We start from the raw sequence: 16,609 nt of genomic DNA, 5'->3' as shown, positions 1-16,609 counted from the left end.
CCTAGGGTACTGCTACCATCCAATCACAGCACACTCAATTCACCTATCCAGCCTCCTTCCTTCTTATATCAGAGTCCTGCACTTCTAACACATAGTAAACATATATTCAATTATCCCTCAGAAATGCATAGAAATAAAACACAAAAACTTGCTTAGGTGCAAAATATTACATGCGGATAAAATGGAGGATAGGAGAATGATATTGTAAACATCTTTAGGTCTTCATTGTGAAGAAAAGTGGGGTACAAATATTTAAATAAATTTCTAATCCATGTCATGCAAACTGTTGAGCTGCTCTGGATGTTAATTTTTAATCTATACACTTTTTGAGACCTGTGTGTTGAAATCTGTCCTATCACCTAGGCTATATCATGTCATTTAATGATCCTGAGAGATAACTTCCCCAAACTCAAAGTTTATGGAACTTATGTGAAACTGACATGCATCTATGACTACCAGCCAAGATGCAGAAGTTAAAAAAATAGATTGAATCCAACAGCTCTGGGTAAAAATGTCCTGTCCCTTTAATAAAGGCTTAATGCATAGAACTAGGCTGGTGAAGCTTTTTATGAAATGGAGAGAAATAATATTCTATTAAACCTCTGTTAAAGGGGCAGGACACTTTTATATAGACCTGTTGGAAACTGTACCTTATGACCATTAAAAAGGTTATGGTTAGAATTATGGGATCTGCATGGATAAAAGCTATATGGGGCAGGGGATTGAATGGAAACTCAGGCTGGATCCAACTCATTAAATGCAAGCTAGGTTAGTCTTTATCTATTGATTTATGTTCTTTGTCAAGTCTGAAAGTGCAGTAAACCAGACTACACATCTTACCTGTAAAAGACTGAATGTGCTATACAAATGAAAAATATACATTCCAAGCCTGCCAAACCAGTCAGATCATTATGTGTCTCATCTCACAAGATACCTGTTTGAACAGAGCCCCTAATTGTCTTTCACAGGTGAGAGAATGTCTTGATTCCTGCTACAGACCCCCCACCCGGCCTCCCACAGGCACACCCATCAGTCACTTAGACCATTAGTGGGATGACAGGCCAGGCCAGATCTGAAAATGACTTGCCATCTGTTTTTTTTTTACTGAGGGAGTCAGGCTTGCCCCTTGAGTTCATAGATTTACAGCATGTTCCTGTGTATCTGTTCTTGGCAGTAAACCAATGAGTTTGATGCAACTTACTCTCATGTAAGTATTCATAGACTATACAGCTGTTGTGAGCAAACGTTTCAGAGCTCCCTTCCCCACTCTGCTCAACTCAGCAAGCTTTTTACAGGAATTGCTTTAACCCAAGCTCTGGCTTTCCAGCCCAGGGCTTTGAAGTCGAACAGCAGGCACAGTTTGGGGACACTTCTAAGCAAGCACTAATTGCCTGCAGCTGCCGGCTGCCTCTCCCTTTGGGAAATGTGGCCTGCAAGTCACAGGACGGGGAATTGCCATATCTCATGCCCGCAGAAGACACTCTGCCTTTGCTATTTAACTCTCAGCTGCCTGGCTATGAGCAGGTCACGCTCAGCCCTGGCTGTTGTTCAGCATACCTCTTCATGCTACTGCACAGTTGTTGGCACCGTTCTCATCTTCGATGATATAACACAGCCACAGGCATTAATTAACACGCCTGAATTTTGGAGGGGTGGGGGCACTAAGGAAGTTATTCAGACCCTGCTGATAGAAAACTTCTGAAGGCATTTTATATGTATCACTTGTAATTGCTGGCTCCCAAATGCACGATATGATCCTTTCCAAATGGGCAGGCAGAGCCTTCCATTTTATTACTGAGGAAGTGGCAACAGCCTTGCTGGGGAAGGATGTCTGATGACATATTCATCACAAAGAAACAGAAGCAAGTCCTTGGAGCCTGAGATGACATCTTCACAGGGCAGCCCTTCTGGGTTAATTCTTGATAGAAAAGAAAGTGCTGTTCATCACCCAAATTCCTCATACTTATAAATCCACGAAAGAGAACACAAAACTATTTCCCATGCCCTGGGATCATTGAGGGGCAGCAAAAATCCAGGGGTTCCAGGCTAATGGGCATGGCTCCATCTCCACCCACATCCCAGACCCTTGGGATACTATGGTTTAGGCTGTTGTAGCTGCAACTGTCTCTTCCAGAATCCTAAATGCAACTCCTTTCTCCTCGTTCTGTTCCAGTTGTCCCTTCCCTTGCTCCACATGTATGGGAGAGGTTAAAGTGGTTGCAGTTTGGAAAACTTTTGAGGAGAGTGCATAAAACAAGATGGGGTGTGTTTGCGCGCAACATTAAATGCTGCCTAGGGCAGCAAAAACACTTGAGCCAGCTCTGCAATTCACAGCAGATGCTAATTTGTTTTCCTCTCCCCATTTGGAAAGGCATCCCACCTGATGCTCACAGGGTGGCCTTCCAACTGATGGGAATCACCTTGCTTTTCAGAATTGCTTCTCCTAGTAAACAGTCCTGTCCAACTTCATCAGGATTACAAACTAACCAAGTTGAGGCAACCACTAAGGATGTCAGTAAAATGTTGAATAATACTCTTTTAATGGGGAATAATCATGTCGACCTGGCAATGCTCATACAACATCTACATATGGCCGGCACATGATCCACACACTGTTCTGCACCAGTCCTTGCAGTTCAGAAAGTTTCCAAACAGTTTTGGTCTGGGCAATCCCACCGCCAACAAATAGCTTGCTGAAAGAAAGACCACTGACAAAGAGATACAGATGGAGATTACAGCAGAACAACACTATACACTATTTGATCTGTAAGTCTAGACTGGAGCATCACTGTTGCTCTGGAGATGCCCTGAAAAGCTGGGCTCCCCATGGCAAGACATCCACACCCAGCTTGTAATGTTTGCAAGAACTCACTGTGTGACTTACTCCATTCATATTGTTAATGTTTGTGTTCCTGCCAGTATATACAGCTGGATTAGGAGCTGCTAGGACACCAAGGCTAAAATCCTTGTTCTGCCGTGGAAGATCACTGGGTGACCTTGGGCCAATCATTCTCTCTCAGCCTAACCTACCGCGCAGAACTGTTGTAGGGATAATGGTGGAAGAGAGAAGAAGAACGTCAGATGCTTTGAGACCCCACTGGAAAGTAGGGTGAAAGTATCTGAATGCTAGTCCATCAGTTAATTTTAAAAAATGCCACATAAAAAGGCAATTAATAGTGTTCAATAGTGAACAATAGTGAATAAACAGTATCAGAAGGGTGGGATAAGTTCCCTGGTGGAGTCTATTTGTAATAACATTCCTGTGACTGCCTGGAAGCTTGGAAAGCACCAGGGAAGCTAATTTTGAATACAGATTGTCTTTGGATCGCTTGGCAGGGGTGGAGGTGTCATTTTGGGTTGTACTAACAAAAGGATAGTTTGGGGAAAAAATGTGCAGGAATTCTTGTTCTTCCTTTGCCTCCATCTATGTTTAATTAAAAATGCTGGTATAAATATAGCGGCAAGGCTGTAGAAAAAAATTATACTCCCTGCCCGGCAGTTGTGATGTTTTTTAAAAATTATCTCTCCTTAAAAGTTGCCCTAACAAATTAAAGTGTGTAATGTTCATGCAATGGAAGGTTAATAGAAGGTCACCTCTTTTCAATAACCAAAAATCACATAGAAAGGCAGGATGGCTCAAAGTAAGTAGGTGGATTATTTTTTTAATAATTTACTGGATCAAATGCAATTCCCAGGAGAATTATCCACAGTTCATTACCATTTGATTGCTCCTTGATTTTTTTTTTAACTAAATGATCACAGCATTGTCAAGCAAAGCTTAGACAACAAATCCACTGCTGATTGACTCGGGTTATGTGAGAAGCAAATGGGCAAACTCTACGGCTCTGATCCAATAGGGCTGTGCAGGACTGTGCATGGGTAGCCTTTAAACAAAGTTGATGCCCCGCCAGTCAGTTGTTTGGGCGGAGTGGGACAGCTAGGGAACGGAATCCAGCCCCCTTCATGCTCAGCCAGCCCACTAGGAATTCAGCTGCTTAAGTAGAGGAAAGATAGTCACATTTGTGGAAACTGGGCCAGGAAGAAGCATCATAGGATCCTGCTCCTACTGCACACAAAGTGTGTCTCTATCCTGCTACCTGTGTGGAACCTTGTTTCTGCATGCACAGAGTCCACTGATGGCTCAGGGGCCGGGCATGACTTCAAAATACTATTAAATTAGGCAAGATCCAGTCCAAATTAAGCATTTTGCAAATGTCCCATCGATTTGGAACCAATGGGACATCACAGTGCCTGGAGCTCGCCTAAAAATAAAACTTTCAAATTGTATTTGCTTTTTCCTTTGATGAGTAACGTTTTGAACTTTTTTCAAAAGCAGAAATGAAGAAATCTGCATATTTAAATTGTGTATCATGCAAAAGTGGGATTTTTATGAGAAAAAAATATACTGGGAGAGTTAGAAGCAGGTTTTGAAAAAGGGCTTGCACTGCAGGATGCCTTAGAGAGTTCCTGCCAGGTAGAGTAGATGGCATCGAGTTAAGTAAACCAAAAGTATAAGGCAAAACTGTGCAAACTGTAGAATCTAGAGGTTCCCTGGTGCTGAGAGAAAAGGCGAAGATTGTCATTAACAGGGTTGGCACTTGCAGTGTGCAAACAAGCAAGCCAGTGTGGCCCAGCTACAATACAGCGAAATCCCAGGACTTCTCCTGCAGAAGATTGTCAGCTTCATGCAAGAAGTACAGGAGAATAAATATGTATTTGAACTTCCCAGTTTTGCTTGGGGCCCAGCACACTTCTTCTCAACTGCACCTATCTGATCTGAAGGACCAGGTCTCGAACAAATGCTCTCACACACACAAATCCCCTTCATATAGAAAACAAGATGCCAGGGTTTAGGGTTCTAGCAAAGTCTTTTCCTTGGCAGTTTAGTTTTCTTATTGCAGGAATCTTACCTCATGAAGCAGCATTCCTGGGAGCCCTCATCTGAAGTCTGAATGAATGCGGTCCACACATCTCTATCTCCTCCCCTACTGCTTCTGAAACTAGGCCACAAAATAAGGAAAGGGATGGAGTAGATGGCCCAGAACTAGTAACATAAACCAATAGTGCCCTCTAGTGATTCCTTTAAAGAAATTATTTTTCAATTATTTTCACTTTTGAGGAATGACTGCTATGATAAGGATCCTATTTCAGGATCCTTTAGCAGAGATACAAAACAGGTTCCGAGATCTCTTACTGAAACAATAAATATTAGAAACAAGAAAGTTTTTTATTCACACTGAATGCTTTGTCAGGCAGAACTGAAGAGAAGCTAATGATCATATATACGTAAATAAATATTTTATGTCCCATTCCTATAACTGCTTTTGCAAATAATAGCTTATATTACCCAAAATAAAGCATCAGCTATTTCTATCAAGCAGGATGGAGACAGACAGCTTTGTTCCCTACTAGCCCTTCTCCCCACTCCCATCTAGTCCTTTAAGACTGAGAAAGCCACAGTGGCTCGAACCTCTATGCAGCAACAGGAGATCCATTCAAGATGCCATGAATGCCAATTTTGCCATAACAGTAGCCCAGCAGTGAAAGAATGGAGGGGCTGTAGAACAGACCAGAAGTCCATCAAGGTCTACATTGTGTGCTCTGACTGCTGCAGCTGTCCAGGGACTTAAGGGGAGTTTTTAAAATCATCTATTATCTGGTCCTTTTAACGGGAGATACCAGCACTTGAACCCGGGGCCTTCTCCATGCAAAACAGATGCTGTCCCACTGGACCTACAGCCCAGTGCTTGTGAAACTCCCTCCCCTTCTCTGATGATTTTTAGCTGCCAGTTTAGCACTGCCTTTGTGCCCCTTGCTAAATTTATTTCATAATAATAATAATAATAACAGCATTTGATTTATATACCATCCGTCAGGACAACTTAATGCGCACTCAGAGTAGTTTACAAAATGTGTTATTATTATCCTCACGACAATCACCCTGTGAGGTGGGTGAGACTGAGAGAGCTCTGACTGACCCAAAGTCACCCAGCTGACTTCAAGCATAGGAGTGGGGAATCAAACTTGGATTTCCTGCCACTTTTAACCACTGTACCAAACTGGCTGTTTCTGTTGCCATTCTCTTTGGATCAATCTTTGCTTTGCCCAGTTGGTCATTTCTGTTGATTTGGTCCCACTGAGATTTTTTTCGAGCAGTTATCTATATGTTTGTTGGCTTTAATTATTACATGTTGTTTACTTTTATCCTTTGTTAGTCATGTGATGGGCTTAGATGAGTAGCAATATAGAAATATTTTAAAATAAACATATCTTCCAATACAAGCCAGCCATGCCACTCTCATGACTTCGGCATATTACTGGTACAACCCTGAGCAGAATTACACCCTTCTAAGCCTCTTGACTTCAATGAATCTAGAAGTGTGTATTTCTACATAAGATCGGACTGTGAATGTTAGAACTATCTTGATATGAAATGGTGGGATACACGTTAGTAAAGCAGATGTGGTTAAAACTCAGGGAGAATTCACACCTGGTCAGTTCCACTTTCAAGAAGTCCTCTGCCTGTTGTTACTATTTTTGAAAAAGTTAATAAAAAAAAAAGTCCTCTGCCCAAACTTGTTCTCACATACTCCAAGAGATATAAGGATCTGAGATAAATGTGGAAACAGTTAATTGCGCATACTTCATGATCTTGTTACTTCGCAATCGCAGTGGGCATGAAAAACGTCTCACGTAGGCAAAGAGTCTGAGGCGGCTTTCTGTCTGTCTCTTTGGCCCTCTTGTTACTTTTCAAAAGAACTGTGGCATTTCCTGAAAATCCATGCAGCCATTTCAGTTCCAAGGCCAACTAGATAAAGAGGCCCCCCTCAACCCATTCAGGCAGGGCTACAATATCACAATCAATATCTCAGGCAAGTGAGCACATCACATTCTTTCTCCTGTGGGTGGTCTTTGAGAACAGTAGGGTCCTGTCTTTTATGCCAATCATGATAATAGAGTGTTTACAACACAGAGGATCAATGGTTCACTTTTTAAAAAATAGACTCTGCTGTAAATTGCTTGTCTAGACAGATTTACAGCTTTCATTTCTTTAAAAATAAGGCTTTGACTCACTCACTGCAATCTTCAAGCCACTTACTCCAGAGAAGCCCTACAAGATATGAGCAGATTATACCACTGCAAGTGGCTGGAGACTCGAGACCTTACAGTTACATGGCAGATGTAATTTGTTCAGCTGATGGTACATCTTGTTATGGTTAAAGGCAATTCTGCTCTACACAATCCTCCCATGTCTAATTGGCTTGTCTTGGTGATGGACAATGTACAAATATTCTTTTTTAAAAAAAACAAAGCCAGGGTATCATATTCATATCATAACATAACACATTACGCTTTTAAGGAAATTCTAATATTTGCATCTAAACGATGAATTACCGATACCTGCTATGGCAACCACCTTTTCACACCGTCACCTACTCTAAACTTCCCTTCACAGGTTTGGGGGCTTCCCAGGCACTAAAGGGCGGTCGCAATGAGCCACTTGTCTAACCTCTATGATGAGGCAGAGATCCTGACCCAGATCCACATAGGCTCCCCAGTCTCCTCTTCCAGAGGCTCCACCAGACAGGCAGCCCATTCCCTATATTAACTTCCCCTCACCCAGCTACTGCCCGGGTCTATTGAGGAAAAGGTCCTTAGAGTTGACTTTCCCTTTATACACTACCATCATTTAGTTAAACTGGGCCCATTTAAAGTGATCAGAGCATTTGAAGTTTATTTGTGTTATATTTTTCCTCTTGGCAGATATGAGTTTTCTGTCCCTTGTGCTCACACCAGGGATTCAGAGGATGTTGGAGGAACTGGAGGAGAGGACCACCATCGGTGAGCCTTCCCCAGTTTCCTCTGAGACCAGCAGCAGGCCTTTCAGGGTGAGGCTGGAGGACAGGTTGGTGGAGGAATGGGAAGAGATTGTTGGAGTGGTGACCCCCACATCTCTATCCCTTCACCCTCAGCCATCTTATTCTGCCCAGCCTGGACATGGTCTGTCTGGCTCAAATGCCTCTCAGGAGGTGTCTTCTGGGGTGCCCGTAGTTGCACGGAAGCATGGGCCCCCCTTATTCTCCAACATCAAGAAGGATTTCCAGAAGACAGAGTACCCCCCGGTATGCACAGTGCCAGCACTGCAGGTCCCAGATCAGTCAAGGGAAGAATGTGAATCGTATTTTGACATTCAGCCTCAGGAACCACATGAGGCAGCAGCACCAGGCAGTGCTTCATTGCAGGGAGAGAGAGACTGGCACTCCACTGCTGCCAGCAAGCCAGCCGAGGGGTCGTTCCACAACCACCTCTGGTGCTCTCCCACCCAGGTTTCCTGTAGGGAAGAGATGCCAAGCTTCTCTGCCAGAGTGGCTTGGTGAGCATGGCACTAGTGAGCCAAGTGGGGGGATCCAGAGGGCATCTAGGTCCATCACTTGGAAAATCATTGAGATGATTGCTGTAGATGGGCAGCCTTTCCCCATAGTAGAGGATATTGGCTTCTGAAGGCTGCTCCAGCTAGTCTGTCCTTGCTTCATGCCCCCTACTTGAACTACACTGAGCAGGACCGTGGTGCCCTCCCTTTACAGGGCTGCCAAGGAGAACATAAAGGCACAGTTGTTTCGTACTGCCAGGAGAACTGTCCACTTCATGTCAGACATTTTGACCTGCCCTCAGTTGCAGCATGTGTATCTCATGCTTACTGCAAACTGGTGGCAACCTGATGACCTTCAAGGTGGGGGTGGGATGACCAGCATCAGGCAGGGCCAGATGGGAGACCACCAGGCTGGCTACTGCAAGGCTTTCCTCCATGCTGAGGTTCTCAATAAGGTGCACATGGCGGAGAACATTGCTGCCACCATCAAGAGGGAATTACTAGACTGGGCAGGTGAGGGCAGTGGTGTCACCACAGGATACATGGTGACTGATGGTGGCACAAACATGAAGGCAGTGGTGGCACAAGTGGGCTACAAGCACATTTACTGTGCAGCCCACAAACTTCACCTCCTGGTGAAGGATGCACTTGATCTGGGTTCCTCCAAGGAGCCTGCAAAGGACACCACGACTTGTGAGTTCCAGTGTCACCTCTAGAAATGCCAGGGAGTCATGAGTCACTTCTCATGCAGTGTGAAAGCAACTCACCAACTGTGCCAGAAGCAAGTCAGGACAGGTGTGCCAGAGCATTGCCTGATTTCTGATATTGTCACTTGCGGGAACACCATGGCCATGCCATGGGTGTTTGGTGGAGCAGCAGGCTGCCATCATGGTGTGGCTCTTGAAGTGACACTTGGGGTGAGGTTCAGCCCAAAGGATTAACTCACCATCTCCCAGACAGTGGAGGTCCTGAGGCCCTTCAAGGAATTCACTATCACGGTCTCATCTGAAACAGCAACCTTGGTTCTGGTCATTCCTCTGGTGCATACCTCCTTCCTGGACCCAGATGCAAGATGTGCAGACTGTTCCATGAGTGCGTGTGCTTGTGAGAAGACTGCAACAGGGCATCATGTCCCAGCTACAGCCTCTCACTGAGAAGGAGTTGTATATGTTGGCACCCATGTGCAACTTGCGCATCAAGGGCAGCTTTGCCCAGTGGGCCAAGCTCCTCACTAGCACGACAGATGCCCTCTCTTTGTGCATGCAGTGTTGCCAGGCCAAGAGGGGGTCCTAACAGCAGAAGGGATGGTGGAGGAGCCCAGCTCTACTGCCCCCTGCCCCTTCTCAGCAGGTTCTCCCCCCGGTCAGCACCAGGATGTCCATGGAAATGGATCTACTCCAGCGTGCCCTCGGCCCCTTTGGGAACATGAGGCACATGAGCTAGGATTCAGTGGAGGCAATAATCAGAGACTATTTTGCAGTGCCCTGTGAGTTGCTTTCCACTGATCTTCTGAGCTACTGGGCCAAGAAAGAGGTGGTCTGGCTGGACCATTGTCTTGTGCTTATGGCTAGGTATTGCTTATATCTGTTCTGTGGTGTTCCCCCACTGGATGACCCTACAGCCTGGCTACTGTGAATAACTCTGGTTCTGTTGGGCTAAGTTATAAGTGCATACCTTGCTTCAGTTTGGTTTGGGTGGAATGGATGTGATTCTCTGGTGTGAAATTGGTCCCCTTGCTTCATTTTGGTTTTGGGTGGAGTCCATTCCCTAGCTTCAGTTTGCTTCTAGTTGCAATACTGTCCCTTGCTTCAGTTTGGTTTGGGTAATTCTCTTGTGTGATGCTGGCCCTCACAGGGAACAATAGAGAGTGGTTAGTTAGCCTACTCAGTTTTTGGGGGGGGGATGTGTGTGTCAGTTTGGTTCAGTTGGGCTTCCCCTGGTATGAGGTTGCATTTGGGAGCTCACCTTGCTTGTGACATCCTTGCTCTGTGTGTATGTGCCCCTAGGAAAGAACTTGTAAAAGTTCTCATCATTAGGAACATGGAGAGTAGCTGGTCAGCCTGCTCATGGGGTGCTGGGTTTTTTTTGAAGGGGGGGGGTCAGTTTGGTTCTGTTGGACTGTCTGGTGTGGAGCTTGCATTTGGATATGCACCTCTTGCCATGGCAGCCTCGGTACTTATGTTTCTGCAGTGGGAGTCAGCTTGGACTTCTTTCCCATAATAGGAACAAATGGAGTGGTTGGGGGCACCTTCTTGGGGGGAGCATAAATTGGTTACCTGGGGTCCAATTTCCTCAAAACTTGTGAGGTCTTTAGAGGACAGTCAGTAGTAGGTCCCTGAAAATTTGGTGGATTTTTCTTGCAAAATGTTGCCTCCAGCCCCATGGATCGCATTCATAGTTTTCCTCACAGGGAATCATGGAGATTGGAGGAGTCTAGAGTCACCTTCATTTTTGGGGGGTGGGGTGGGGGGGTCTAATCTTTATGAAACTTGGGGAGTCATTAAAGAACAATTAGGAGTAGCTCCCCTGCAAATCTGGTGAAATTAGGTAAAAAATTACCATTCCAGGCCTCCAGAAAAAACTCAAAATGAGTTTCCCATAGGAAATAATGGACACATTTTACTGAATTTGCTCTGTAATACCAAATCAAACTAGAGAATCAATTTGGTATTTGGGAAATACTGAATTTTTTCCAGTTCGGTATTACTGAACCAAATTTACCGATTTTTTTTCCTGAGCACATCCATACTCCAAAGCCTCTAAGCCAATCAACATTTTTGTTAGATGGTAAGTCACAGTTTTAAAAAATTATAATAGATGTTTCGTTTTGTAAACACTCCATATAGGTGACAAAATTGTGACAACTTCCAGAAAAGTAATGTCATAAAAAAGATCAGAATAAAATGCTGTGAGCAAGGGGACCATCCAGATGGTGGCTTTTGACATTCCTTGCTCAGCATAGCAGCCAACATTCAACTGAGTGTTCCGAAAATTTCCTAGGAACAGTAGCCACCCTGCTTCTTCTGAAGCCCTAAGCAGGAAGCCAGCTGTGCAGATTTATGACTGAAATTCCTGAAATTTGAGATTGGCAGAACTGAAATCTGTTTAAAGGAAACCCTCATTTTTTGGATACACACACAGAAACACACACACACATGTATCACGATATTAGGTCTTTCCCTCTGAAGTATGCTACATTTTAATTGTTTTTGTTTACTTCTTTCTTACACAGCACCCTTTCCTTGCCTCTTTCATCTTTTATCTTTATCAGCAGGAAAACGTTTCTTCCACATTTTACATGTTATCCAATATTTCCCTACAATATATAATATGATGGCCAATATTCCAGACATATACTGTATTCAGAACGTCCCCTGAGAAATTCATGATTAGGATTTTGCATTTTTTAAAATTAATTAGCAGCCCAACACTGCTACTCTGTAGGTTGGGGATCTGAAGGAGGTATGTTTAATGCTTTTCCCCCATGCAGTCTCTGGTGCAGTTAGTATCAACACAGTGCCTGGCTCCCCCCACCCCCACCCCCTCCACACACACACTCAAATTTCAGCTTTGGGATGGGGTATGTTATTTGTATTGCAGAAATAACACAGGAGGGATGAGTCCAAATACTTGTCTCCACTGATAATCCTCCAGTTCTCAGGACAATTTCATAGGTTGCTCAATTAGTACAATAAATAAATAAAAAAATGTAGATCCTAACCACTAATTTCCTGTATCAAGTGTAGTTTGACCCTCAGTCTCTTGCCTCCTGGTCTAACTACTATCCCTTCAGCATATGCACAAGCACATCCCTTCCACATCATCAAATAAGCCACAAGAAAAATATAAACTGCTGCTGCTGGTGGTGGTGGTTGTATCTAAGCCTTCTCTTCCACACTATGTTTCTGACCTGAACTGGCCTCAGGAAACTGTTATTTGCCCTAGTTGGGATGAACTTATTGGTAGATGTAATAATAAGCACCATGCTGGAGATATGTAGTGGTGAGTAACGGGAGATTCCATGCCTAAAGCTTTATACAGCCAACCTGATTAGATATAATGATATTCAGAAACTGGATAAGATTTGTACATTATGTTGTTTCAACCAGATCATAGCCAAAGCCAAAGCCAGTCACAAAATTTACAGATATAATTAACCTATATCTATCCTGAATTTATGCTAATGGTTGGATTTTTAAAAGAATGACTAAAATAAAGAAATACACCAAAAGCAACCATAATATTACTAGGTATACATATTAGTTCAAGTGACATGGTAGATTTATTGGTTAATACTAGGAGCATTAATGAACACAATATAAACATGGCATAGATTAGGTGCTTCACAATTTACTCAAACTAGGCCAACTCAAAACACTGCAAATCATCTAAGCGCATACATTTTCCATTTCAAAAGTTTCAATATAAAACCAAATTGTAATTTTCAAATAGAACTTAAAGTGAACTAGGAAATTTATTTCAGAATTTGCAAATTTAGAAATGCCTCTTTTTTTGTTTAAATTTATTATGGTCCTAAGACCAGCATACAGATTAATCAGAAAGAAAATAGTTTAAAAGATTGATTTTAACAACTTTTGAGATGCAAAGCCCATAGTTTAAGAATTAGTGCACAGAATTTAGCCACTTGACATGTAATCATAACATTTTTATCAGATAAAAACCAGTGAAGCCTTGTTTTATTGGTAGTTATGTGACCAGGGATCATATCAAATACTGGAGTAATAAGTCTAAGACGAGCCTCCCTATAAAATGGACAGCTAAAAAACATATGCTCTATGGACTTGACCTCTCCTAGGGGGCATGAGCACAACCTTTCTAGGTATGGGATTTTATTATACCTGCCTTTGATAACTGCAGATGCAAGAGCAGAACACCTGGCTAGAGCAAACGCCCTTCTGAAACTCTATACTTCCATAGAGGCCAACTATGCTGCCAGCTTAAAAGTGCTTTTGATGTTTAGCAGCACCCCAGGTTTGGATGCACTGAAGATGTCAGATTGATGTTCAATATCCTCTGTTCTTTGTCTGATTAGCCCTTTTGCTTGTTCAACTCCATAAGTTAGGAGTACCTGGGGAGAAAAGTCTATTCTGTTAACATCACTGTGAACAGCCTTGAGCCAGTTGGATTGGAAGTTGTCCTCAAGAATCAGGGGAAACAAACCTACAATTTTAGTTTTCTGGTAGTTGATTGTTAGGAGCTCGGTTTCACAGAACATGACAAACTTCCTAAGGGCTCTCCTTAGGTCAACAGGAGTTCTCGACAAAAGCACAACATCATCTGTGTAAAGAAGTATAGATAGATGCTGACTGGCAAGTTTGAAGGGATGAAGATTGTTGGTGACAAGCCAGCTTACTACATTGTTGATATAAAGAACAAACAAGACTGGAGCTAACAGGCATCCTTGCCTGATGCCTCTAGAGGTTTTGATGGGGTAAGTAAGATGACCAAATCTACTGCATCTGACTCTTAAGAAGGCATGGTCATGCAGAGCCCATAATAGAAACAAAAGTCTTAGAAATGCCTCAAATACTGGTATGGGTTCCTTCTTCCAGTTCACATCATATGTCAGATGTGAAGTTTACTTTCAAGTTAACTCTTTTAAAAAATCATTTTTTAGTGAAATCCCAAAATATACACAGGTCCTTGATGTTGCCATCAAATCTTTTCACATCTCAACTTTTCTGTTGCAATTTCCCTTCCCAGAATGAATATCTAAGTGACTATTGTGCTGCTTGCTAATATCTACTAGCCGCTGTATCTGTACCTTAAACCTTTTCCCACTAGAAAGAAACCCATTTCTGAAAGCCCTATCTGGGCATTTTTTATTTTCCTTTACCACCTCAAAACCTCTTTACCCCTTTTACAATGAATAATATCAATTTACTATTAAAGTGCTTTGAAATATGTAACTCCTATAAGCACAGGCTACTGAAAGGATTGCAGAAGCAAAAACTATTAACACATAGTCCAAACTCAACTTGAAAAATAGTTTTTAAAGACCAGCACTGACTTTGAAGGGCTCTTTATACACATACTGAAAACCTTTCAGATGGTTGTATTCATTGCTGGCATAATTCATACCAGACCATCAAGCAATGACGTGCACCACGAGGAAGTTTGGTCAGATACTCTTCTGCATCTTTTTCTGGTACTCTGGTATCATGCGTTGGATTGTTTCTTGTACTCTATCAGTGTGGAAGACCCACAAAGGGACAAAATACAGGAAGAGAGCCTTTAAAAAAGAAAACAAAAACCACACTTAGATCTAATTATATGGACTGGCTTTTACAGCAACAGGAAATATCACCAGTGAAGCTCATGCAGGTTCTTGTTAAGTAAAACAGAGTTGCACTTACCTGTAACTGCTATTCATCTAGGTCTTTGCGCAGGCACATATAAGGGACTGCGCTTGCGCAGGCCAGCCATTCGGAACAGGATTCTTCAAACTTTTAATCTATTTGGGAGGGGGTGACTCTGTGGCAGGGCGCTCCAAGCTGGTTCTTCCTGCTGAAACGGTCACGTGGTAAGAGGTCTCCCCTCACTTTCCTCTCAGTTCTCCAATACTATATACTTGTGGAGAGCTCACAGCGGAGAAGAAGGGAGGGTATGTGTGCCTGCACAAAGACCTAGATGAACAGCAGCTACAGGTAAGTACAACTCTATTTTCATCTACGGTCTTCAGTGCAGTCCCACGCAGGGAGAATTGCAAGGTACTCAACAAGGCGGTGGGGTGATGCTCTCAAGCGAAGAGTGATCACAGACTGTTTGTCCCATTGCAGTTTCCCTTCATGAGTTGACATCCACTGCGTAATGCTTAATGAATGTCTCCTCTGATGACCATGTCGCTGCTTTACAGATGTCTCCCAACGGCATGTCACAGAGGAATGCTGCTGATATTGCTTGACCGCTTGTAGAATGAGCTTTCAGAGTAAACGGCCATGGGACCTTTGCCATCTTGTAGCTGAGTCTGATTGCCGACACCACCCACCTAGATATGGTCTGTGAGGACACTGCCTTGCCTTTACTCTGGCCCGTGTGACACACAAAGAATGCTTGAGTCTTAGGAAATGCCTTTGTTCTGTCTATGTAAAATAAAACTGCTCTCTTTACATCCAGTGTATAAAGTGTTTGTTCTCTTGGAGAAGTAGGGTTGGGAAAGAACACCGGTAGAGACAAACTCTGGGAAACATGAAATTTGGAGACCACTTTAGGCAAAAACTGTAGGCTAGTACACATTACTACCTTGTCTGGGAAGACTTGCAGAAAGGAAGGATCTACCCTTAATGCTTGCAACTAGTTGAAGTAATAGCTAGGAGGGAAGCTATCTTCGCTGACAGTAACGCTAAGCTACATGTTGCCAGGGACTCAAAAGGTTTGAGCATCAAACTAGAGAGCACTGGGGATAGGGACCATTGTGGTACTATCTGAACCCTTGGAGGGTATAAATTGTACAATCCTCTTAAGAATAATTTAGATAAAAAGTGGGAAAATACAGTTTTACCATCTACTCCGGCATGAAATGCAGAAATTATTGCCATATGAACCTTGATGGGTGTTGAAGCCAGTCCTGCAGTCTGCAGCGATATCAGATAGTCAAAAATGTCACTTAATGAGCAAGTATTAGGAGCTATTCCCCTAGAATCAGCCCATAATGCAAAACTGTTCCACTTTAGGTCATATGAATTTTTAGTTGGGAGTTTGCGAGCATTCAGGATAATGTTCGCTATTGCTTCTGAGAATTGTGCATTTAGCACTCTATGAACCGCACTGTCAGATGCAATCTGTTCAGATCGTGGTGCCATGTTTGACCAAAAGATAGTAAGTCTGGTGCTAGTGGGAGATGCACATAATTCCCCCTGGCCATGTTCCTGAGAGTGTGGAACCAGGGGTGTAGAGGCCAAAATGGGGCTACTAGGATACACCTGGTTTGGTTTGCTTGTATTTTGAAAACTGTTCTCTAGACTAAGGGAATTGGTGGGAAGGCATAGAAGAGGCTGTCCATCCACCTTATTTGGAAGGCATCTCCTTCTGAACCTTTGCCAATGCCCCCTCTCGAGCAAAACTTCAATGCCTTCTTGTTCCTTTGAGTGGCAAAAAGGTTGAAGTCTGGGAACTGCCACTTCTGGAAAATCTGCTGTGCATATTTGTCCAACAGAATCCATTTGTGGTGGGAACTCTCTAGTCTGCTTTGGTATTTTGTGACCTGCAATATGGAGT

At 43.2% G+C, this 16,609-nt stretch overlaps 1 protein-coding gene across 1 annotated transcript in view; it reads right to left on the bottom strand.

Moving 5' to 3' along the window:
• Positions 1 to 13,998: 13,998 nt before the first annotated feature.
• Positions 13,999 to 16,609, bottom strand: part of HSD17B3 (hydroxysteroid 17-beta dehydrogenase 3) — a 32,643-nt gene continuing 30,032 nt past the window's right edge. The window contains exon 11 of the mRNA XM_054986218.1: positions 13,999 to 14,624. Coding sequence (XP_054842193.1) covers positions 14,514 to 14,624 — 111 coding nt within the window. The 3' untranslated portion in view covers positions 13,999 to 14,513. The remainder of the gene's footprint in view (positions 14,625 to 16,609) is intronic.

This window comes from Eublepharis macularius, chromosome 8, assembly GCF_028583425.1.
Source record: "Eublepharis macularius isolate TG4126 chromosome 8, MPM_Emac_v1.0, whole genome shotgun sequence".
Lineage (NCBI taxonomy): Eukaryota > Metazoa > Chordata > Lepidosauria > Squamata > Eublepharidae > Eublepharis > Eublepharis macularius.
The sequence above is the reverse complement of the archived record's forward strand: the minus strand, read 5'-3'. Positions and strand labels throughout refer to the sequence as shown.